This window comes from Trifolium pratense, linkage group LG3 (genome assembly GCF_020283565.1).
Source record: "Trifolium pratense cultivar HEN17-A07 linkage group LG3, ARS_RC_1.1, whole genome shotgun sequence".
Lineage (NCBI taxonomy): Eukaryota > Viridiplantae > Streptophyta > Magnoliopsida > Fabales > Fabaceae > Trifolium > Trifolium pratense.
Genome location: NC_060061.1, coordinates 10,715,583 through 10,737,293, shown reverse-complemented (window position 1 = coordinate 10,737,293; position 21,711 = coordinate 10,715,583). Strand labels below are relative to the sequence as shown.

At 34.8% G+C, this 21,711-nt stretch overlaps 3 protein-coding genes across 3 annotated transcripts; 2 read left to right on the top strand and 1 right to left on the bottom strand.

The window, feature by feature from the left end:
- Window positions 1-1,252: 1,252 nt before the first annotated feature.
- LOC123914151 (B3 domain-containing protein At3g19184-like) lies at window positions 1,253-10,834 on the top strand. The gene is made up of 7 exons (XM_045965169.1): window positions 1,253-1,575; window positions 1,659-1,693; window positions 1,782-1,950; window positions 4,019-4,225; window positions 4,528-4,616; window positions 5,688-5,776; window positions 8,800-10,834. Exons 1-5 carry the CDS (start codon window positions 1,333-1,335, stop codon window positions 4,576-4,578), a joined length of 705 nt encoding a protein of 234 aa, XP_045821125.1. The 5' UTR covers window positions 1,253-1,332; the 3' UTR covers window positions 4,579-4,616; window positions 5,688-5,776; window positions 8,800-10,834.
- LOC123914152 (protein FAR1-RELATED SEQUENCE 5-like) lies at window positions 9,030-9,725 on the top strand. The gene has a single exon (XM_045965170.1). It carries the CDS (start codon window positions 9,030-9,032, stop codon window positions 9,723-9,725), a length of 696 nt encoding a protein of 231 aa, XP_045821126.1.
- A 1,149-nt stretch (window positions 10,835-11,983) lies between the features above and the next one.
- On the bottom strand, window positions 11,984-15,597 carry LOC123914571 (protein FAR1-RELATED SEQUENCE 5-like). Its single transcript, XM_045965772.1, has 5 exons — window positions 15,537-15,597; window positions 14,700-15,446; window positions 13,443-14,151; window positions 12,576-12,920; window positions 11,984-12,032 (listed from the first exon to the last, which is right to left on the bottom strand). Exons 1-5 carry the CDS (start codon window positions 15,595-15,597, stop codon window positions 11,984-11,986), a joined length of 1,911 nt encoding a protein of 636 aa, XP_045821728.1.
- Window positions 15,598-21,711: the final 6,114 nt, after the last annotated feature.

Genomic DNA, 21,711 nt, shown 5'->3' with positions numbered 1-21,711 from the left:
AATTGAATGAAAGAATGGGTTGTTGTTGTTGTTTGTTCTTCCCATGAGAGTGGTGAAGATTGTTGATGTTTCTTGCTCTTTGTTTTTTCCCTTTTTTGTTTTTTATTTTTTATTTTTTTTAAATGACATAGCTCAATATGTGGCAAAATAAAAATTAAATAAATAAAAACAGTAAAAAAAGCCATGTGTAAAAAAAAAAGCCATGTATGGTTGCCATGTCAGCAAAATTAAGATTCCAAATCCATGTTGTCAATTCAGGGGGGTAAAACAAAGAATCTTAATATTACGAGGGGGAATCACAACTTTTTATTTTACAGGGGGTAATGCAAAATTCTCCTATTTTGCAGGGGGGTAAAACCCTATTTACCCTAAATTAAAATTACAGTAAGAATTGTTACAAAGTCAAATTCGAGAATTTCAGAAGACGATAGATTAAAATGATAATAAAAACAAAGTTTACTGTATATGTTTGCTCCGTCAGTGTAAATTGATTTTACACTGACGTCTATTTTTTCATAAAAGATACATGTTTTTAAAACATAAATATATGAGGATAAAAAAGTAAATTAGTTTTAAAATCTCTCCCCTCCCCTCTTGAACCAAACATATATATAATTAAAATCCATCACTTCCCCTCATTTTTCTTCTTTTGAACCAAACATATGTGTAATTACAAATTTCACATCCTCTCCATCACCTCTCTTCTCCTTTATTAAAATACCTCCCCTCCCCTTATGTTGAACCAAACAGACCCTCAGTGTTTTCAAATATATTCATGGTTATTAGATGATACTTTTCTTAAGTAACAAAAGTTATTCTATGCAGCATTTTATTAAAGGGTAAGTGGTTGTTTATCCTGGCAAAGTTAGCGAAATTTAATTTACATTTGCGTATTTTTTTTCTTTTCTGAATCCACCCTTGCAATATGAAAATTATCTTTTTTTTTTTTTTTTGATCGAAATATGAAAATTATCTTATTTTGCCTTCTGGTGGACAACTGGACATATAACTGTGAATTTTGATGATGTGTCATGCACATGTGAATTTTTTAATTTATATTTATTTTTAATTCCACGTCAGCTAATAATAATAATTTTTTTTTAAAAAAATTCTGAAAACTTTATTATTTGTTTTTATTAATTAAAAAAAATTAGTCAAAAAAATTAATTAAGAAATGAAGAATTTTTAATTAATAAAATAATTAATAAATTCTTTAAATTTTTTTATATATAGCAGTGAGGGGGAATGGAAACGCAACGGTCGACGAGTAAAGCATCGCACTTTTGATTTGAGTAGACTCAGAACACACAGTGAGAGAGAGAGAACTCAAAAATGGTGGCGGCAGCAGCAGCAGCATCATACGAAGAGAGTCGCCGGAAAAGAATGGAAGAAAACAAAAAGAGAATGGAAGCTCTCAATCTTCATCAACTTTCTCAATCCCTTCACAAATCATCTTCCTCCGCCGTTTCAAAACCATCCCCTTCCAAACCTCGCACTCGCACCATCCACAAAGAGCTCGTTGTTGTCCGACGCTCCAGCCGTGTCGCCAACTTGCCTACTCCCATTTACAAAGAAGTAGAGTAACTAACCCTAACTCACATTCATCATTTCTTTCATCAATTTTTCACTATTTAACCTAATTTTATTTTTTCTATCAGGTTCTTATTGATCTACCTAGAAATCGAATTTCAAGGTATTTTTCTTTTCTCAAACTTTACACACACAGATATTATTCTTCTATGGATTGAACTCACATTTTTTTTTTGTGTGTGTGTGTGTAGAGGAGGTTATAACAAGTACAGGGATTATTCGAAGAGAGTGTATGCTTCCGATGAAGCTAGAGAGGAAGCATTGGAAAAGGCGGAAAAGTTACAATCCGATTTAGATTCTGATCATCCAATTTTTATTAAGTCGATGCTTCAATCTCATGTCACTGGTGGATTCTGGCTGGTAATTTCTCTTCTGCATTTTTCATTTAGTTAATTGGATGAAATAGATGTATATGTTTGTTTGAATTTAACTCACTTTCATTGTAAATTTACACTTGCAATCTATTACTGGCTTGTTCAAATTCAAATAGATGTATATTTGTGTTGTGTTGCTTATTTTCATGTCTCTTCAGTTTAAGCTATGCCTTTTCACAAAATGGGAATTTGCTTAATTGGATGGAACTTTTCATTTTATATGTATTAATGTTGGTTTAGTTATTGTTTTTAATGCTTTGCTTTTCAATGGAACTTGTTGGGGCCTTGGGGGTAGCTTGATCTCAGTCTATTAATTTAAGCTTGTACCCTTTTACTCGGTGGGAGCTTGTATCTAGATTATTGGAGAAATGAAACTTGTTGAACTAAAATGTTTTTGGCATTAGGCCGTCATCTGTATAAAAAGAAAAAAACAAGTTTTTCAAATAAGATTCCAACAATAACAATCTAATGTCAAATAACCGATTATCCCAAAAGCTTAAGCTTTTAGGATAGAGCACATAAATGGTTTTATATTATTTCTAACACGCCCCCTCACGCAAGAGCCCACTTGGGCTTGAAGCGTGGATAATGCATAGGCCCACTTACCATACGCTTAAGTTCCACTTTTTAATTAGAAATTGAGGGGAGCGAGAATCGAACTCTAGACCACTTAGTCATAAAGGCTCTGATACCACTCCAGAAATGAGTGTTGGGCCTAACTCAACCTTACAAAACCGGCTTGTAAGGTGAGGATTGCCTCTTGCTTATAAACACACATTCAGGCCATTTCGCAACCGATGTGGGACTCTTAACATCTAACTCAAGTTGTGTATCAAGTCAAATAAGATTACAATCCAACTCAAATTGTGTATCATTCTAAAAACTCAAGCGTTACAAAAATTGATAACACACTCCCTGTATGAGACTCTAACACAAGTGACCACACACAGTTGCTCTATTTACAGGAGAGGAGATTGACTTTCATTCATTCATAAATGTGACATACTTGGTATTAGTATTAATTCAGATTACATTTACTTCCTTTTTATTTTATTTTAAAAATCTACACTACTCTTTCTCAAGTGAAAGAATAATAATTTAGCTTTTCCAAAGTCAATTTTCTTTGAAATATTTCATTTTTTACTTTTCATAGTATAAAATGTAGTTTGAAACATCCATTTTATCAACTTAGGAGTTTTTCTTCATTGAGAGATATGTTGTTTTATGTAGTTGCTGAAAGATGGAATAATATCCATTGGTTATGCAAAGTCAGAAGTGAATTTGTCTGATTTTCAAACGAAATCTTTGGAGCAAAAATTGATGTATGAAACCTGGAGTCAGACTTAAGTCAATTTGAAGTTAACTATGATGTTAATAACGATGACTCCATCACTCCATTGGATTGTGACAGAATCGCGGTAGCACTCATGAATTACAAGACACATGCATGGTTATTAGCACTAAACGATGTCAGCAGCAAGAATTATGATGCTGTACTTGTAGTGGGATTGGTACACCTCTGATGTGCACCAGTGTGTTTTGGATCGTAATGTTTGTTTCACGCTTGGATGTTTTGTCTAATGTTCTATTACTCCAAGTCTCGTTTAAGTTTAAAAGATATCAGTTTTGACACATTTAAAATCCAGTCAATATTCTATAGTAATTATTTTCCCATGTTTTCTTAGATATTTTCCTTATATGTGGGAGGTTGTGTATATCTTATGTTTTGATTGCTTGGTTGAGGAAGCCAAAGAGTGTTCTGGATTGGGCTTTTAACAATTGTGTGCACAGTCAGGGCCATGCTGAGCATTTCGTATTTTAGTCCCAATCGTATGGAGGGTGTTTTCACAACTTATGCAAATGTAATTGTCATTCTAACAAAGATTAGTCATTGTTAAATGGGGTAGATTAGCCCAGAGCCTTGTACAAATAGATTAAATTATACTGACCTTTCAACTCAATAAACAACTAACTTCCAAATTCAATTATACTATATCATTGCTTACAGCCACAATTTATAATTTGTTAATCATTTTGGCAATCCTTGACAACAGGGCCTTCCGGTTCATTTCTGCAAGGAACACCTTCCAAAACATGACGAAGAGATGACTTTGATCGATGAGGATGGGGAGGAGTCAAGAACTACATATTTGGCTAAAAAAACAGGACTTAGCGGTGGATGGAGAGGTTTTGCTATTGCTCATAACCTTGTTGACGGAGACGCTTTAATATTTGAATTAGTTAAACGCACTGCATTCAAGGTGATGATATTTTGATCATTTTCTGATTCATACCTTGTTGTTTAATAAATTCACCATATTTATTATTTTATTAGGACATTTAATGGCAAGACCCTATACCGATAGTGATTTAATCATCTTTGTTAGCAGTTCCCTTTCGATCTAATTTTAGCATTTGTGTTACATTTCCTGTTAAATAATTGACGAATTTTTCTAAAATGCTAATGAAATTTAACTATGCTTTCTGAAACTTGAATTCATATAGTTAGTGATCTCAATATTCCACATATTAATTATTGAATGTTGCTAAAATTTTCTTTCAGGTGTACATTATTAGAGTGAATGGTCCTTCGGAGGGTAAACAACTTGAGTGAACTGCAGTTAGAGATTGGAGGCAGTAAAATTAATCTAGGTAATGAGTATACTGTCTATATAATCATTTTTCTCTATATGCTTTGGAGTATGAAAACTTGGGTTACGTCTGCTGATGTATGGTCAAATATAATTTTGTTATGGGTCTTGTTAACATGGGAACTCAAAAGTGGAAAACTTGCATTGAAAAAAGTAATATTTTGAATTTTATAAAATTGAATGCACGGATTTTTAGGCAAATATTTCTATATTTAGTTTCTTAGCACATGTTAGCTTTCTCCTTTTGTTATTCATGGACAGTGGCTCCATGCCTATAGGCTTGCTGGATATACCAATATAAAGAGAAGTAATAAATTCCACAGTTAAGCATTACTTGAATTGATTTTAGAGTAGATACAATGAAACCAATTTTTCAAGATTATCACATATAATTCCACCTAAAGTTGTACTCCCAAAAGAGGGAATAAGATCATCGGTAACTTCATTGGAGGATTTTTTTTTTAGTATTTATCAGGTACTACTACCACAAGCACCCACTCTCTTATATTAATTCTCATTAAAATATATCTCTACAAAAATCGTTTAGAATGATGTAGAGTTATTGATGAAATTTAGAGTTACTGATAGAATTCATTTAGAATTTTTTTAAGAGGTGTTGAGTTGGAGAGGTTGATGGGCTATTAAGTACTATCATTAAAAAATTATAAATAAGTGATGTGTATACATGAAATTTAGTTAAGTACAAAAAAATGATAAACTCCATTGTAGATGCCTTAAAAGAGTCATCTATATATTTATTTATTTTTAACAGCAAAATATGATTATATTATAAATATTAAATGGATAGAGTAAAAGAGGTTATCACCCCAACCATGTAGGAAAAAGTACATTTAATGGCAAGACCCTATGCCTATAGTGATTTAATCATCTTTGTTAGCAGTTCCCTTTCGATCTAATTTTAACATTTCCTGTTAAATATAATTGACGATTTTTTTTAAAATGCTAATGAAATTTAACTATGCTTTCTGGAACTTGAATTCATATAGTTAGTGGTCTCACTATTCCACATACAGTATATTAATTATTGAATGTTGCTAAAATTTTCTTTCAGGTGTACATTATTAGAGTGAATGGTCCTTCGGAGGGTAAACAGCTTGAGTGAACTGCAGTTAGAGATTGGAGGCAGTAAAATTAATCTAGGTATTATATTTTCTCTGCACACATTGCATCTTGAGTAATGAGTATACTGTCTATATAGTCAATTTTCTCTATTATATGCTTCGGAGTATGAAAACTTGGGTTACTTCTGCTGATGTATGGTCAACTATAATTTTGTTATGGGTCTTGCTAACAAAATTGAATGCAAAAGTAGTATTTTGACTTTTATAAAATTGAATGCACGGATTTTTAGGCAAATCTATATTTAGATTCTTAGCATACGCCCTTAGGGCACATGTTAGCTTTCTCCTTTTGGTATTCCTGGACAGCGGCTCCATGCCTATAGGCTTGCTGGATACCAATATAAAGAGAAGTAATAAATTCCAAAGTTAAGCATTACTTGAATTGGTTTTAGAGTAGATGCAAGAAACCAATTTTCCAAGATTATCACATATAATTCCACCTAAAGTTGTACTCCCAAAAGAAGGAATAAGACCATCCAATGGCGAATTTTTAAGCGCTATCTATTAGGTAACTTCATTGGAGGATTTTTTTTTGAGTATTTATAAGGTACTACAACCACAAGCACCCTCTCTCTTATATTAATTCTCATTAAAATATATCTCTATGAAAACCATTTAGAATGATTTATTGATGAAATTTAGAGTTATTGATAGAACCCATTTAGAATTTTTTAAGAGGTGTTGAGTTGGAGAAGTTGATTGGCTGTTAAGTACTATCATTAAAAATGATAAACTCCATTGTAGATGCCTTAAAAGAGTCATCTATATATTTATTTATTTTTAACAGCAAAATATGATTATATTATAAATATGAAATGGAAAGAGTACAAGAGGTTCTCACCCCAACCATGTAGGAAAAAGTACATTTAGGACTTAACCCACCCCAAGCTATACAATGTAATGGACACATTTCATTCATAAAAATATATGGAGTTTTGCTTTTTTGCCAACAATCATTTCCTTCCATGATACTATTGTAACCTTTTCCACAATTATCTCTACCTCCACCACTTTATCATAGAAGATCCTATATCATTGTGAGTTCACCATATATAAAGTCTAAATTAATGCATGTCATACCAACATGACCCTCTTATACCCCCCCTTTCCTTTCCTTAGAGGCGCAAGGAAGCTCTCAAAAAGAGAGAGGAGTGTGCCGGGCAAAACAGTAACAATAATAATGAATATTATTTCAAACTTCCGAAGCAATAGGACAACGAAAAAAAATGGTTTTCCGCTTCCAATGTAGCTGACCTCCTTGGTTGGGCAGAAGTTAAGATCCATAAGGATCTTTTTATGCATGGTGCATAAGTGAATGTCCACCATTAGATCAAATAACACGTGTTATAATCTCCCCATCTCAGATTGAACTCTCTCTCAGCTCCAACGCCGCTCTCTCTCTCACTCCAACGCCGCTCTCTCTCAGCTCGATGGATTCACAAACTATTCGCTCCGACGCCGCTATCTGACGCCGACGTAGCTCGTTCCAACGCCGTCGTATCTCGCCGCCGACGTAGCTCGCTCCGACGCCGACGACAACTCTTATTTGTTGTTTTTAGGTATTGATTCCATCTTTTAATATTTTGATTCAATCTCTTATAACTTGAAGCTAAATTGAAGCATTATTGAAGCTAAATTGTTATGTTCCACGAGCTTGAAGATTAATTAGGTTCAATTTAGTACCAAAATTGGCATAAAAGTATGCGTTTTGCAACTTCACAAATACACGCTACTCTTACACTGACCACTGGGATTGTTTCAGTCATCAATTTCTTTGATTATGATGGAACATAACAATTCAATTGTGTTCCGTTGCTTAATTTAGATTGTTACATTTGTTTGACTTATTGGTGAGTGATTGTTTAAAATCGTCGTGTTTGCTGTGTAACTATTGATGCAATACCATTCAGCATGTTTCTTTCAGAATCTGTTGATATGTTAGCTAGTTTGGATCCATATCAACTTACTAAGGCTATTTTGTGATCATGTTTAGATAAAAATTATTCGGGTTGTGCATTAGTTTGTTTTATGGTTGTGTTATTGTTGCATGAAAAAATCTTGATCATTTCTTTGGTTCGCCTCTGTATGGTGTTATAAGTTATAGCTAGATGTCACTGTTGAAATCTATAATAGCCTCACTTTTTTCAGCTCCTGGATTTAGTTATGTGCCATTTGTTTCAGAATTGGTTGCCGAAACTAGCCTTTTTTACTTTCTTTGTTGGTCACCCATGTATGATAGATTTTTGGTTTGAAATTGGAAATGAAGATCGTGTTATGGGGGTGTGGTTACTAATACTATCACATCGTCGGGGGTTAGGGCGGTGCAGGTGTGCAACACAATTAAGAAATGTGGAGATATAAGTTTGAGCTCAAAAAATTGGATAAATGTAAAATGATCTTGCTAGTTGTGATTTTCATAGTATTTTTTTTTTTTGAAGAAGCCAAAATATTTTCATAGTATTTTATGTTTTTGTACTATAAGAGTGATGGGTGATGACAAAAGGGAAACACTGTTCATTGAACTCTTGATGGACAATGAACTTGAAATTTGTATGATTGGATTTTATAGGATAATATTCAGTGTGGAGTGAAGTTCTCTGTCTATACTTTGACGGGATTTGCTGATAGCATAAGAAGGACATAAGTGATTTTTCTGTTTGTATTGAAGCATCAAAATTTAGTCGCTTTTATAGCCAGAAAATTCAGACGGTGTTATGTGAACTGGTGTCACTACCCCTTTCCGCATCATTTGCTAAAAAATTTTGAAGAATGTTATCATACTTTAGATTATAATGTCTTTTATAAACAATTAGATTGTAGTTCTTTCTAATTGAAATAAATATACACATGACTAGCTACATATGATAGAAACAAATATACACTGAAACCATTAATATTGGTAAATGGTTTCAGTGTATAACTTACTGAAACCATAAAACCATACTTATGGTTTCAATGTTATATTTATCTTTTTTTAGGTTTTTGTATAGTGAATGTGTTCTTGATTTTGATTTTTATTGATTCGATTGTGTTTTTGTATAGGTTTTGATTCAATTGTGTTTTAAATGGATTTAACGTCCACTTCATCTGGAATTGGTGATATTCATTCGACTGAAGCATCTGGAAGTGAACCATTGACTTCATCTGATAGTTCTCAATGTTGCCACCCTGACATTAAGAAATCATGAGACACTTTAGTATTTCATTCTATTAAAGAGGTTGAAGATTTCTATGGTCAGTATGCATATAAAACTGGATTTTCAATCAGGAGTATGTTGAAGTCGAAGAATAATTCAAAGAATAAGAAGTCGGATAAGATACATTACTTACGTTATGTTTGTAACAAAGAAGGTTTTAAGAAAGGAAGTTTGCTTAATCCGAACAACAAGCCAAGATCAGACAGTCCGGTTGTTATTGAATTTGAAAAAGTGAAAGAGAGACCGGAGGAAAGGATTGGTTGTAAAGCTGGAATATATCTGAAGTTGGATGAAGCATTGAATGTTTATAAGATATATAGATGGGAAGGGACACACTGTCATCAACTACATAGAAAAGAGCATCACCGTTATCTCAGATCATTCCGAGAAGTAAATCAAGTTCAAGGACAACTTGCTTTAATTAATTCTAAAGCTGGAATGTCGATGAGGACGTCTTATGAAGTCATGGGTCAAGGAGTTGGAGGCACGGAGAATCTCCCATTTCGGTTTTCGGACTTAAAGAATTATTTGATGACAATTCGTTCAAAGGAGATGATGAGGGGTGAAGCAACTGTAATTCAAGAGTTTTTTAGGAATGAAGCTATGTCGAAACCATCTTTTTACTATGATATGCAAGTTGATGCTGCAGAAGACATAGCTAGCATTTTTTGGGCAGATGGAATTATGCAACTGAATTATTCTTTATTTGGCGATGTCATCAGTTTCGATACAACGTACCGAACAAACAATCAATATCGTCCATTAGGTTAGTATTTTTTGCTTTTAAATTAGTACTGAGTTGATTTGGTTCATTTAAAACTGGAATATATCTGAAGTTTGACTTTCAGTAGTTTATACAATGAAACCATTACTCTTGGTAAATGGTTTCAGTTTATAACTTGCTGAAACCATAAAACCATACTTATGGTTTCAATGTTATATTTCTCTTTTTTTTTTAGGTGTTTTGTATATCCCCCTACCAACCATACATAGCTAGCTAGTTGTGTATAATTTTGATTTTGCTTTTGATCTTGATTTTGATTCAATTATAATGTCTTTTGTAAACAATGAGATTGTAGTTCTTTCTAATTGAAACAAATACACACATGACTAGCTACATATGATAGAAACAAATATACACTGAAACCATTAATATTGGTAAATGGTTTCAGTATATAACTTACTTATGATTGCTTTATATATGTTGTAATTTGTTTTGATTTGGTTCATTTATTTTTGCATCCGCCTTTCTTGGTTTTGACAATCATCGCAAGAGTGTCTTATTTGGTGCTGCCTTACTGTATGATGAGACAGCTGCTACTTTTGATTGGTTATTTACCACATTCTTGAAGTGCATGTCTAATAAGAAACCACAGACGATATATACAGACCAGGCTACTGCGTTGTTGAAGTCAGTTCCGAATATTTTTCAAGGTGTTTTCCATGGTCTTTGTTCGTGGCACATGTCAGAGAATGCAAAGAAAAATCTCGGTACTCGTGCGAACAGTTCCTTTTTTGATGAGATAACTAATTTGATTTCAAATGTAGAAGACGAATCAGATTTTGACTACAATTGGGATCAGATGATGAAATTTTTTTTTGTTGAAAGGCCTATTTCAGACTGGACATGGCTTGTCCAGACTCATAGGAATCGTATGCACTGGTCTTCAGCTTGGATCAAGTCACATTTTACAGCTGGTCTGAAGACGACTCAGTTAAGTGAGTCTTTCAATGCTTTTCTTCGTGGATTTTTGCAGCCATACCATTCACTTGTTCAATTCTTTAGTCATTTCAACGTTATGGTTCAGAGGATGAGGGATAATCATGCTGATTTGGACTTCAAGGCTGCTAACACTAGAACAAGAAAAAATTACCCCAACAGTCAACTGATGCGGTTCGTTGTAAAGAAGTACACACCAGCTTCTTTTGCATTTATCCACAGGCAATATGACCTTTCCTTCAAATACTATTATCAGGAGGACACATCAAAAGGGTCTGAGTTAAATAAGTTGGCATTGCTGGGGTCAGTTAATATTGTTGAACAGATTTGAATTCTGACATCCATAATCTTTTCAAACTTGCCATTCTTCCCTTTCTTTGCCTTTTTGGACCAACCTTTGAAAGATACCAGTGAGTCATTGTGACCATCCCATTCATTTAGAAACTTCATGCAAAAGACTCCACAACTGTCTTTATCAGGCTGAGAAGGCATTGTTGGTATTTCCCACTTAAATTTGCTAAACTTGAAAGGCATTTCGATTTTTCTATGTCTATACAATCCTTCCACAAATGCTCGCACCTCATTCAACCATATATCAAACATTAGTCTTGGTTTCAGTTTTGTTATCCCGTTAATATTGAATAATGTTATACACTGAAACCATTAAACTTGATAAATGGTTTCATCACGTTATACACTGAAACCATTAGTCTTGTTAAATGGTTTCAGTTTTGTTAACTGTTATACACTGAAACCATTAATCTTGATAAATGGTTTCAACATGTTATACACTGAAACCATAATACTCTAACATCTTATACCATACCTTTAACACTGGTTTCAGGATGGAAACAAATGATTCAGTTAAGACCGATGCAGTGACGGAGGAGAAAAATGATGTGAAACCAGAAGTTGAGAAGAAGGATCACAAAACTGATGCGAAGAAGGATGATAAAACTGATGAGAAGAAGCATGAGAAGAAGGATGAGAAAAATGATGAGATAAAGGATGTGGGACGTGGAGCTGATGACAAAAATGATGGAAATTCAACTAGCGAAGAAGAAGAGTTTGATGCCAATAAGATGGATGACGCAGTGAGAACATCATGCAATGTGGGACTTTCACCCACACAACAAACAATCTTGCAGTTTCCACAATATTTTGATGCCGGTGAAGGTTCAAATGAAAGGTAAGAAATGAATATATATCTATTTGAATTTCATTACTTTCTACTTGCTTATAATGTTCTGCTGCTGCTAATCTAACATTAGCATTAAACCATCATTGAAACCAAAGTTCATATGTTTGCCTATGTCTCCACTGCAGAAACTTTGCTATTGTCTTGTTTCTGCAACCTCCTGTATTTTTACACATGCATGTTAAAATTAAAATGTTCGATTTCAATGACTTAAGAATAATCATGCTGATTTTCTCAACAAAGTTATTTTTGTCCAATAAGAGTGACTTAAGAATAATCATGCTGATTTATGCTGATCCATAAATCATGGTCACACAACCATTAATTTTACCGATCAATTCATGACACGTCTTAAGTATTGTGATCACTGGTCACACAATTACAACTACAATATCTATTATACAAATTTATCACTGTATTATTTGAAGTCACTCTTATTGGACAAAAATAACTTTGTTGAGAAAATCAGCATGATTATTCTTAAGTCATTGAAATCGAACATTTTAATTTTAACATGCATGTGTAAAAATACAGGAGGCTGCAGAAACAAGACAATAGCAAAGTTTCTGCAGTGGAGACATAGGCAGACATATGAACTTTGGTTTCAATGATGGTTTAATGCTAATGTTAGATTAGCAGCAGCAGAACATTATAAGCAAGTAGAAAGTAATGAAATTCAAATAGATATATATTCATTTCTTACCTTTCATTTGAACCTTCACCGGCATCAAAATATTGTGGAAACTGCAAGATTGTTTGTTGTGTGGGTGAAAGTCCCACATTGCATGATGTTCTCACTGCGTCATCCATCTTATTGGCATCAAACTCTTCTTCTTCGCTAGTTGAATTTCCATCATTTTTGTCATCAGCTCCACGTCCCACATCCTTTATCTCATCATTTTTCTCATCCTTCTTCTCATGCTTCTTCTCATCAGTTTTATCATCCTTCTTCGCATCAGTTTTGTGATCCTTCTTCTCAACTTCTGGTTTCACATCATTTTTCTCCTCCGTCACTGCATCGGTCTTAACTGAATCATTTGTTTCCATCCTGAAACCAGTGTTAAAGGTATGGTATAAGATGTTAGAGTATTATGGTTTCAGTGTATAACATGTTGAAACCATTTATCAAGATTAATGGTTTCAGTGTATAACATTTAACAAGACTAATGGTTTCAGTGTATAACATGATGAAACCATTTATCAAGTTTAATGGTTTCAGTGTATAACATTATTCAATATTAACGGGATAACAAAACTGAAACCAAGACTAATGTTTGATATATGGTTGAATGAGGTGCGAGCATTTGTGGAAGGATTGTATAGACATAGAAAAATTGAAATGCCTTTCAAGTTTAGCAAATTTAAGTGGGAAATACCAACAATGCCTTCTCAGCCTGATAAAGACAGTTGTGGAGTCTTTTGCATGAAGTTTCTAAATGAATGGGATGGTCACAATGACTCACTGGTATCTTTCAAAGGTTGGTCCAAAAAGGCAAAGAAAGGGAAGAATGGCAAGTTTGAAAAGATTATGGATTTCAGAATTCAAATCTGTTCAACAATAATAACTGACCCCAGCAATGCCAACTTATTTAACTCAGACCCTTTTGATGTGTCCTCCTGATAATAGTATTTGAAGGAAAGGTCATATTGCCTGTGGATAAATGCAAAAGAAGCTGGTGTGTACTTCTTTACAACGGACCGCATCAGTTGACTGTTGGGGTAATTTTTTCTTGTTCTAGTGTTAGCAGCCTTGAAGTCCAAATCAGCATGATTATCCCTCATCCTCTGAACCATAACGTTGAAATGACTAAAGAATTGAACAAGTGAATGGTATGGCTGCAAAAATCCACGAAGAAAAGCATTGAAAGACTCACTTAACTGAGTCGTCTTCAGACCAGCTGTAAAATGTGACTTGACCCAAGCTGAAGACCAGTGCATACGATTCCTATGAGTCTGGACAAACCATGTCCAGTCTGAAATAGGCCTTTCATCAAAACAATTTTTCATCATCCGATTCCAATTGTAGTCAAAATCTGATTCGTCTTCTACATTTGAAATCAAATTAGTTAACTCATCAAAAAAGGAACTGTTCGCACGAGTACCGAGATTTTTCTTTGCATTCTCTGACATGTGCCACGAACAAAGACCATGGAAAACACCTTGAAAAATATTCGGAACTGACTTCAACAACGCAGTAGCCTGGTCTGTATATATCGTCTGTGGTTTCTTATTAGACATGCACGTCAAGAATGTGGTAAATAACCAATCAAAAGTAGCAGCTGTCTCATCATACAGTAAGGCAGCACCAAATAAGACACTCTAGCGATGATTGTCAAAACCAAGAAAGGCGGATGCAAAAATAAATGAACCAAATCAAAACAAATTACAACATATATAAAGCAATCATAAGTAAGTTATATACTGAAACCATTTACCAATATTAATGGTTTCAGTGTATATTTGTTTCTATCATATGTAGCTAGTCATGTGTGTATTTGTTTCAATTAGAAAGAACTACAATCTCATTGTTTACAAAAGACATTATAATTGAATCAAAATCAAGATCAAAAGCAAAATCAAAATTATACACAACTAGCTAGCTATGTATGGTTGGTAGGGGGATATACAAAACACCTAAAAAAAAAAGAGAAATATAACATTGAAACCATAAGTATGGTTTTATGGTTTCAGCAAGTTATAAACTGAAACCATTTACCAAGAGTAATGGTTTCAGTGTATAAACTACTGAAAGTCAAACTTCAGATATATTTCAGTTTTAAATGAACCAAATCAACTCAGTACTAATTTAAAAGCAAAAAATACTAACCTAATGGACGATATTGATTGTTTGTTCGGTACGTTGTATCGAAACTGATGACATCGCCAAATAAAGAATAATTCAGTTGCATAATTCCATCTGCCCAAAAAATGCTAGCTATGTCTTCTGCAGCATCAACTTGCATATCATAGTAAAAAGATGGTTTCGACATAGCTTCATTCCTAAAAAACTCTTGAATTACAGTTGCTTCACCCCTCATCATCTCCTTTGAACGAATTGTCATCAAATAATTCTTTAAGTCCGAAAACCGAAATGGGAGATTCTCCGTGCCTCCAACTCCTTGACCCATGACTTCATAAGACGTCCTCATCGACATTCCAGCTTTAGAATTAATTAAAGCAAGTTGTCCTTGAACTTCATTTACTTCTCGGAATGATCTGAGGTAACGGTGATGCTCTTTTCTATGTAGTTGATGACAGTGTGTCCCTTCCCATCTATATATCTTATAAACATTCAATGCTTCATCCAACTTCAAATATATTCCAGTTTTACAACCAATCCTTTCCTCCGGTCTCTCTTTCACTTTTTCAAATTCAATAACAACCGGACTGTCTGATCTTGGCTTGTTGTTCGGATTAAGCAAACTTCCTTTCTTAAAACCTTCTTTGTTACAAACATAACGTAAGTAATGTATCTTATCTGACTTCTTATTCTTTGAATTATTCTTCGACTTCAACATACTCCTGATTGAAAATCCAGTTTTATATGCATACTGACCATAGAAATCTTCAACCTCTTTAATAGAATGAAATACTAAAGTGTCTCATGATTTCTTAATGTCAGGGTGGCAACATTGAGAACTATCAGATGAAGGCAATGGTTCACTTCCAGATGCTTCAGTCGAATGAATATCACCAATTCCAGATGAAGTGGACGTTAAATCCATTTAAAACACAATTGAATCAAAACCTATACAAAAACACAATCGAATCAATAAAAATCAAAATCAAGAACACATTCACTATACAAAAACCTAAAAAAAGAGAAATATAACATTGAAACCATAAGTATGGTTTTATGGTTTCAGTAAGTTATACACTGAAACCATTTACCAATATTAATGGTTTCAGTGTATATTTGTTTCTATCATATGTAGCTAGTCATGTGTATATTTATTTCAATTAGAAAGAACTACAATCTAATTGTTTATAAAAGACATTATAATCTAAAGTATGATAACATTCTTCAAGATTTTTTAGCAAATGATGCGGAAAGGGGTAGTGACACCAGTTCACATAACACCGACTGAATTTTCCAGCTATAAAAGCGACTAAATTTTGATGCTTCAATACAAACAGAAAAATCACTTATGTCCTTCTTATGCTATCAGCAAATCCCGTCAAAGTATAGACAGAGAACTTCACTCCACACTGAATATTATCCTATAAAATCCAATCATACAAGTTTCAGGTTCATTGTCCATCAAGAGTTCAATGAACAGTGTTTTCCTTTTGTCATCACCCATCACTCTTATAGTACAAAAACATAAAATACTATGAAAATCACAACTAGCAAGATCATTTTACATTTATCCAATTTTTTGAGCTCAAACTTATATCTCCACATTTCTTAATTGTGTTGCACACCTGCACCGCCCTAACCCCCGACGATGTGATAGTATTAGTAACCACACCCCCATAACACGATCTTCATTTCCAATTTCAAACCAAAAATCTATCATACATGGGTGACCAACAAAGAAAGTAAAAAAGGCTAGTTTCGGCAACCAATTCTGAAACAAGTGAGGCTATTATAGATTTCAACAGTGACATCTAGCTATAACTTATAACACCATACAGAGCCGAACCAAAGAAATGATCAAGATTTTTTCATGCAACAATAACACAACCATAAAACAAACTAATGCACAACCCGAATAATTTTTATCTAAACATGATCACAAAATAGCCTTAGTAAGTTGATATGGATCCAAACTAGCTAACATATCAACAGATTCTGAAAGAAACATGTTGAATGGTATTGCATCAATAGTTACACAACAAACACGACGATTTTAAACAATCACTCACCAATAAGTCAAACAAATGTAACAATCTAAATTAAGCAACGGAACACAATTGAATTGTTATGTTCCATCATAATCAAAGAAATTGATGACCGAAACAATCCCAGTGGTCAGTGTAAGAGTAGCGTGTATTTGTGAAGTTGCAAAACACATACTTTTATGCCAATTTTGGTACTAAATTGAACCTAATTAATCTTCAAGCTCGTGGAACATAACAATTTAGCTTCAATTTAGCTTCAAGTTATAAGAGATTGAATCAAAATATTAAAAGATGGAATCAATACCTAAAAACAACAAATAAGAGTTGTCGTCGGCGTCGGAGCGAGCTACGTCGGCGGCGAGATACGACGGCGTTGGAACGAGCTACGTCGGCTTCAGATAGCGGCGTCGGAGCGAACAGTTTGTGAATCCATCGAGCTGAGAGAGAGCGGCGTTGGAGCTGAGAGAGAGTTCAATCTGAGATGGGGAGATTATAACACGTGTTATTTGATCTAATGGTGGACATTCACTTATGCACCATGCATAAAAAGATCCTTATGGATCTTAACTTCTGCCTTGGTTGAGTTATCCCTCGATGCACAGGGTTCAATCTCGTCGAAAACATAATAACTTTTGACGTTGTCCAATTAGATCACACTTTCTCCAAGAGACTAAAGTGCTCGTGACCCAAAGAAGGAGAAGAAAAGAATCTTTGATATAGGTACAAATAATGAGAGAACTTTTCTCTCCCGACCCCATTTCTTTTATACCCCCAAAAATCTCATTTTGCCCTTTGCGGTTTGAAAATTTTTTGCCAAAAAACTTCGGTTTATATAAACCATTCGCTGAATTACTTCGGTTTATATTCACCGAAGCCATACTTTATATAACTGCCTCTGCTGTCACTTCTTATTCTTCACAAAACGAGGAGAGAAAATAGAAACATAACCATTCGTGATTTTTGGAGCATTTGAGGCTTGAAATCAAGATTGAAGCATCATCTAAGGGATTCAACACGCACTGAAGCTCAAATCTAAGGTAATCACCGTTTTTGATTCATTTCTTTTAGCTATCATAGGGCCTATTTTTGTAGGTGTTCTGACAGGAAAGCCTTCGGTGAATAGAAACCGAAGTTTGCCCAGATGTGTTTCGGTAATTGCGAACCGAAATACTAGGACTTTTAATTTTCCTGCCCAGGCTTGTGCATTTGGCTTGATTGGCTTGTTAGTGTCTTATAAATTGTTGTCCAAATTGCATATTACTATTTTATGTGTTTAATTAGTATTCTACTAGGATTGTAACTATTATATATGGTTGATTGATTTTTTTTTTCGTTTGCTTATGTTGTACTTATGGATGACGAAATTGTCGAAGTTAAACCGAAGGGACCTGTTGTGCTTGGCCTTTTTGCAACGGGCATTGTTCCAGCTGGTGCTTAACCAAGTAATCCTCCTATTGTGCCTCTGCCGATAGAAATTGACACACCGTCTCACTTTGCGACTGATAGGCAAGAGAGCGATAGAGAAGAATTGATCAAATGGGCTCGAAGCGTGGCAGAAAGATTAAGGTTCGCCATTATAGTTAGGGAGATTCGATTCGGGCGAAAAGAGAAAGGCTCAATTAGTGGTGGAGTGTGAATGTGGTGGGAAGTATGTGCCAGCCAAAAAGAAGTTGAAATTCGATTCGTTCGAAACGAGAAAATGCGAATGTCCATTCCGACTTAGTGGTTATTACAACAAGGAAACAAAGTTGTGGCGTTTGACTGTTGTGAACGGTATGCATAACCACGAGTTGGACAAAGGGTTTGAAGGACATCTAATGGCGGAGCTTTTGAAATCGCAGGAGAAGGAGTTTATGGACGAAATGACAAGGAATGCGGTGGCTCCAAAAAATATATTGTCCACATTGAAAGAAAGAGATCCAGATAACAAGACATCGACAAAGCAAGCATACAACGCTCGTCATAGGTACAAAGCTAAATTGAGGGCGTCCATGACTGAAATGCAACACTTGTGCATAGAGCTCGACGATAACAAATATTTCTTCAAGTATCGGACGATTGTTGAAGATGGAGCTGAACATCTTCAAGATATATTCTTTGCACATCCAAGGACAAGTATGTTGAAAATGTTTTGAAGTTTAGGAAGTTATGCGAGAGGTGGCCAAAATTTGTGCGTTGAAGAGACAATTTTAGACACCGACAAAGAGAGGGTTGTGAGTGCGTGGGTGGACAAGTATATGCACATGGGCAACCATACCACAAATAGAGCTGAAAGCATCCATGGTGTCTTAATTCGTGTATGATTTTAAGACACCATGGACGCTTTCAGCTCTATTTGTGGTATGGTTGCCCATGTGCATATACTTGTCCACCCACGCACTCACAACCCTCTCTTTGTCGGTGTCTAAAATTGTCTCTTCAACGCACAAATTTTGGCCACCTCTCGCATAACTTCCTAAACTTAAAAACATTTTCAACATACTTGTCCTTGGTAGACGAATCTAACACATCCGTAAAAGGCAAACAGACGGTTTCCCTTATTTCCAACGCCTTAACCTTTTCTCCATCTCTTACTTTGACTAGCTCGGCTGTCTTGCTCCTCACATTCTTTGCAACATGAAACCGACAAACCAACACGGTCGTGTCTGGAAATACAGCGGGAATAGCATTCATCAATGCTAAATCTCTATCCGTCAAAATCACCCTCGGCAAATTAGCTTCACGCCTTAAAAGACAATGTAATTGTTGTAGAGCCCATATAAAGTTGTCTTCTTTTTCGTTACTGAGCCAAGCAAAAGCAACGTTGAATGTCTTCTCGGTCGAAGTAAAACCGACAATCTCAAAAAGTGGCATCTTGTACTTGCTGGTTTTGTAGGTGGAGTCCATCGTCAATACGGTATGAAAAAAGTTTAACAAAGTTACGGACCTTGGATGTGCAAAGAATATATCTTGAAGATGTTCAACTCCATCTTCAACAATCGTCTGATACTTGAAGAAATATTTGTTATCGTCGAGCTTTTTGCACAAGTGTTGCATTTCAGTCATGGACGCCTTCAATTTAGCTTTGTACCTATGACGAGCGTTGTACGCTTGCTTTGCCGAAGTCTTGTTATATGGATCTCTTTCTTTCAATGTGGACAATATATTTTTTGGAGCCACCGCATTCCTTGTCATTTCTTCCATAAACTCCTTCTCGTGCTGTTTCAAAAGCCCCGCCACTAGATGTCCTTCAAGCCCTTTGTCCAACTCGTGCTTGTGCATACCGTTCACAACAGTCAAACGCCACAGCTTTGTTTCCTCGTTGTAATAACCACGAAGTCGGAATGGACATTTGGCTGACACATACTTCCCACCACGTTCACACTCCAACACTAATTGAGCCTTTCTCTTTTCGCCCGAATCGGATCTCCTAACCATAATGGCGAACCTTAATCTTTCTGCCACGCTTCGAGCCCATTTGATCAATTCTTCTCTATCGCTCTCTTGCATATCAGTCGCAAAGTGAGACGCTGTGTCAATTTCTATCGACGGAGGCACAATAGGAGGATTACTTGGTTGAGCACCAGCCGAAACAATGCCCGTTGCAAAAAGGCCTAGCACAACAGGTCGCTTCGGTTTAACTTCGACAATTTCGTCATCCATAACTACAACATAAGCAAATGCAAAAAAAAATCAATCAACCATATATAATAGTTAAAATCCTAGTAGAATACTAATTAAACACATATAATAGTAATATGCAATTTGGACAACAATTTATAAGACAATAACAAGCCAAATGCACAAGCCTGCGCAGGAAAATTAAAAGTCCCAATATTTCGGTTCTCAATTACCAAAACACATCTGGGCAAACTTCGGTTTCTATTCACCGAAGGCTTTCCTGTCAGAACACCTACGAAAATAGGCCCTATGATAGCTAAAAGAAAGGAATAAAAAACGGTGTTTACCTTAGATTTGAGCTTCAGTGCGTGTTGAATCCCTTAGATGATGCTCCAATCTTGATTTCAAGCCTCAAATGCTCCAAAAATCGTGAATGGTTCCGTTTCTATTTTCTCTCCTCGTTTTGTGAAGAATAAGAAGTGACAGCAGAGACGGTTATATAAAGTATGACTTCGGTGAATATAAACCGAAGTAATTCAGCGAATGATTTATATAAATCGAAGTTTTTTGGCAAAATTTTTTCAAACCGCAAGGGGCAAAATGAAATTTTTGGTAATAAAAGAAATGGAGGATTCGGAAGAGAAAAGTTCATAATGAGATTCAACATTGTACAAACCTCCACTATTAAAGCAACAAGGCCAAGAGTCATCTATATTCACTTTATAAAAGCCAGGGGTGCATCTTAGATTACCTTTGTGTCTACTACTTACCGATTTCTCCGATTCAATCATATATTTTCAATTTGTATTCCATTAGTAAAAAGATGCTTAGAGATAATTACAGAAACGTAATTACAGAAACGTAAGATTAACAGAGCCAAAAGAAAATAGTAAATGTTAAGGGGTTTAAAGTTTCTTTATGGGCAAAATAACTTGGCGATAAGTAACTAACATGGCTTTTGCAAATAGCACATACACGAATTATGTATGGCTAAAGTAAATCCAAAATTTCATTAATTAGTTCATAACTCAGAAATTGCAACCTAATATCTAATATTACTAATGATAGTGAGAGTTAAATTGACTATAAAATAAGTTTGTATTGTTTCTGTTCTAAAATTATTGTCGTTTTAATTAAAAAAATGTCCTAAAACATCCAAACTGGATTAATCAGAAGTTGGCTCCGTGGAAGGTCGAACATCGTTTCGTTGTATATTGACGGAGATAATTAATATATGCAAAATCTCCGACGCTCAAGTAAACTAGGAAAGTGGATGTGATTAGAGATAATTGACATTGAGAGTAAATTTATGTAAAGAACGTTAGACGATACTAATTTTAGACGAAACTGAGTAAATTTTTTACCTATTAGAAAATGTTAATTTTTTTACTAAT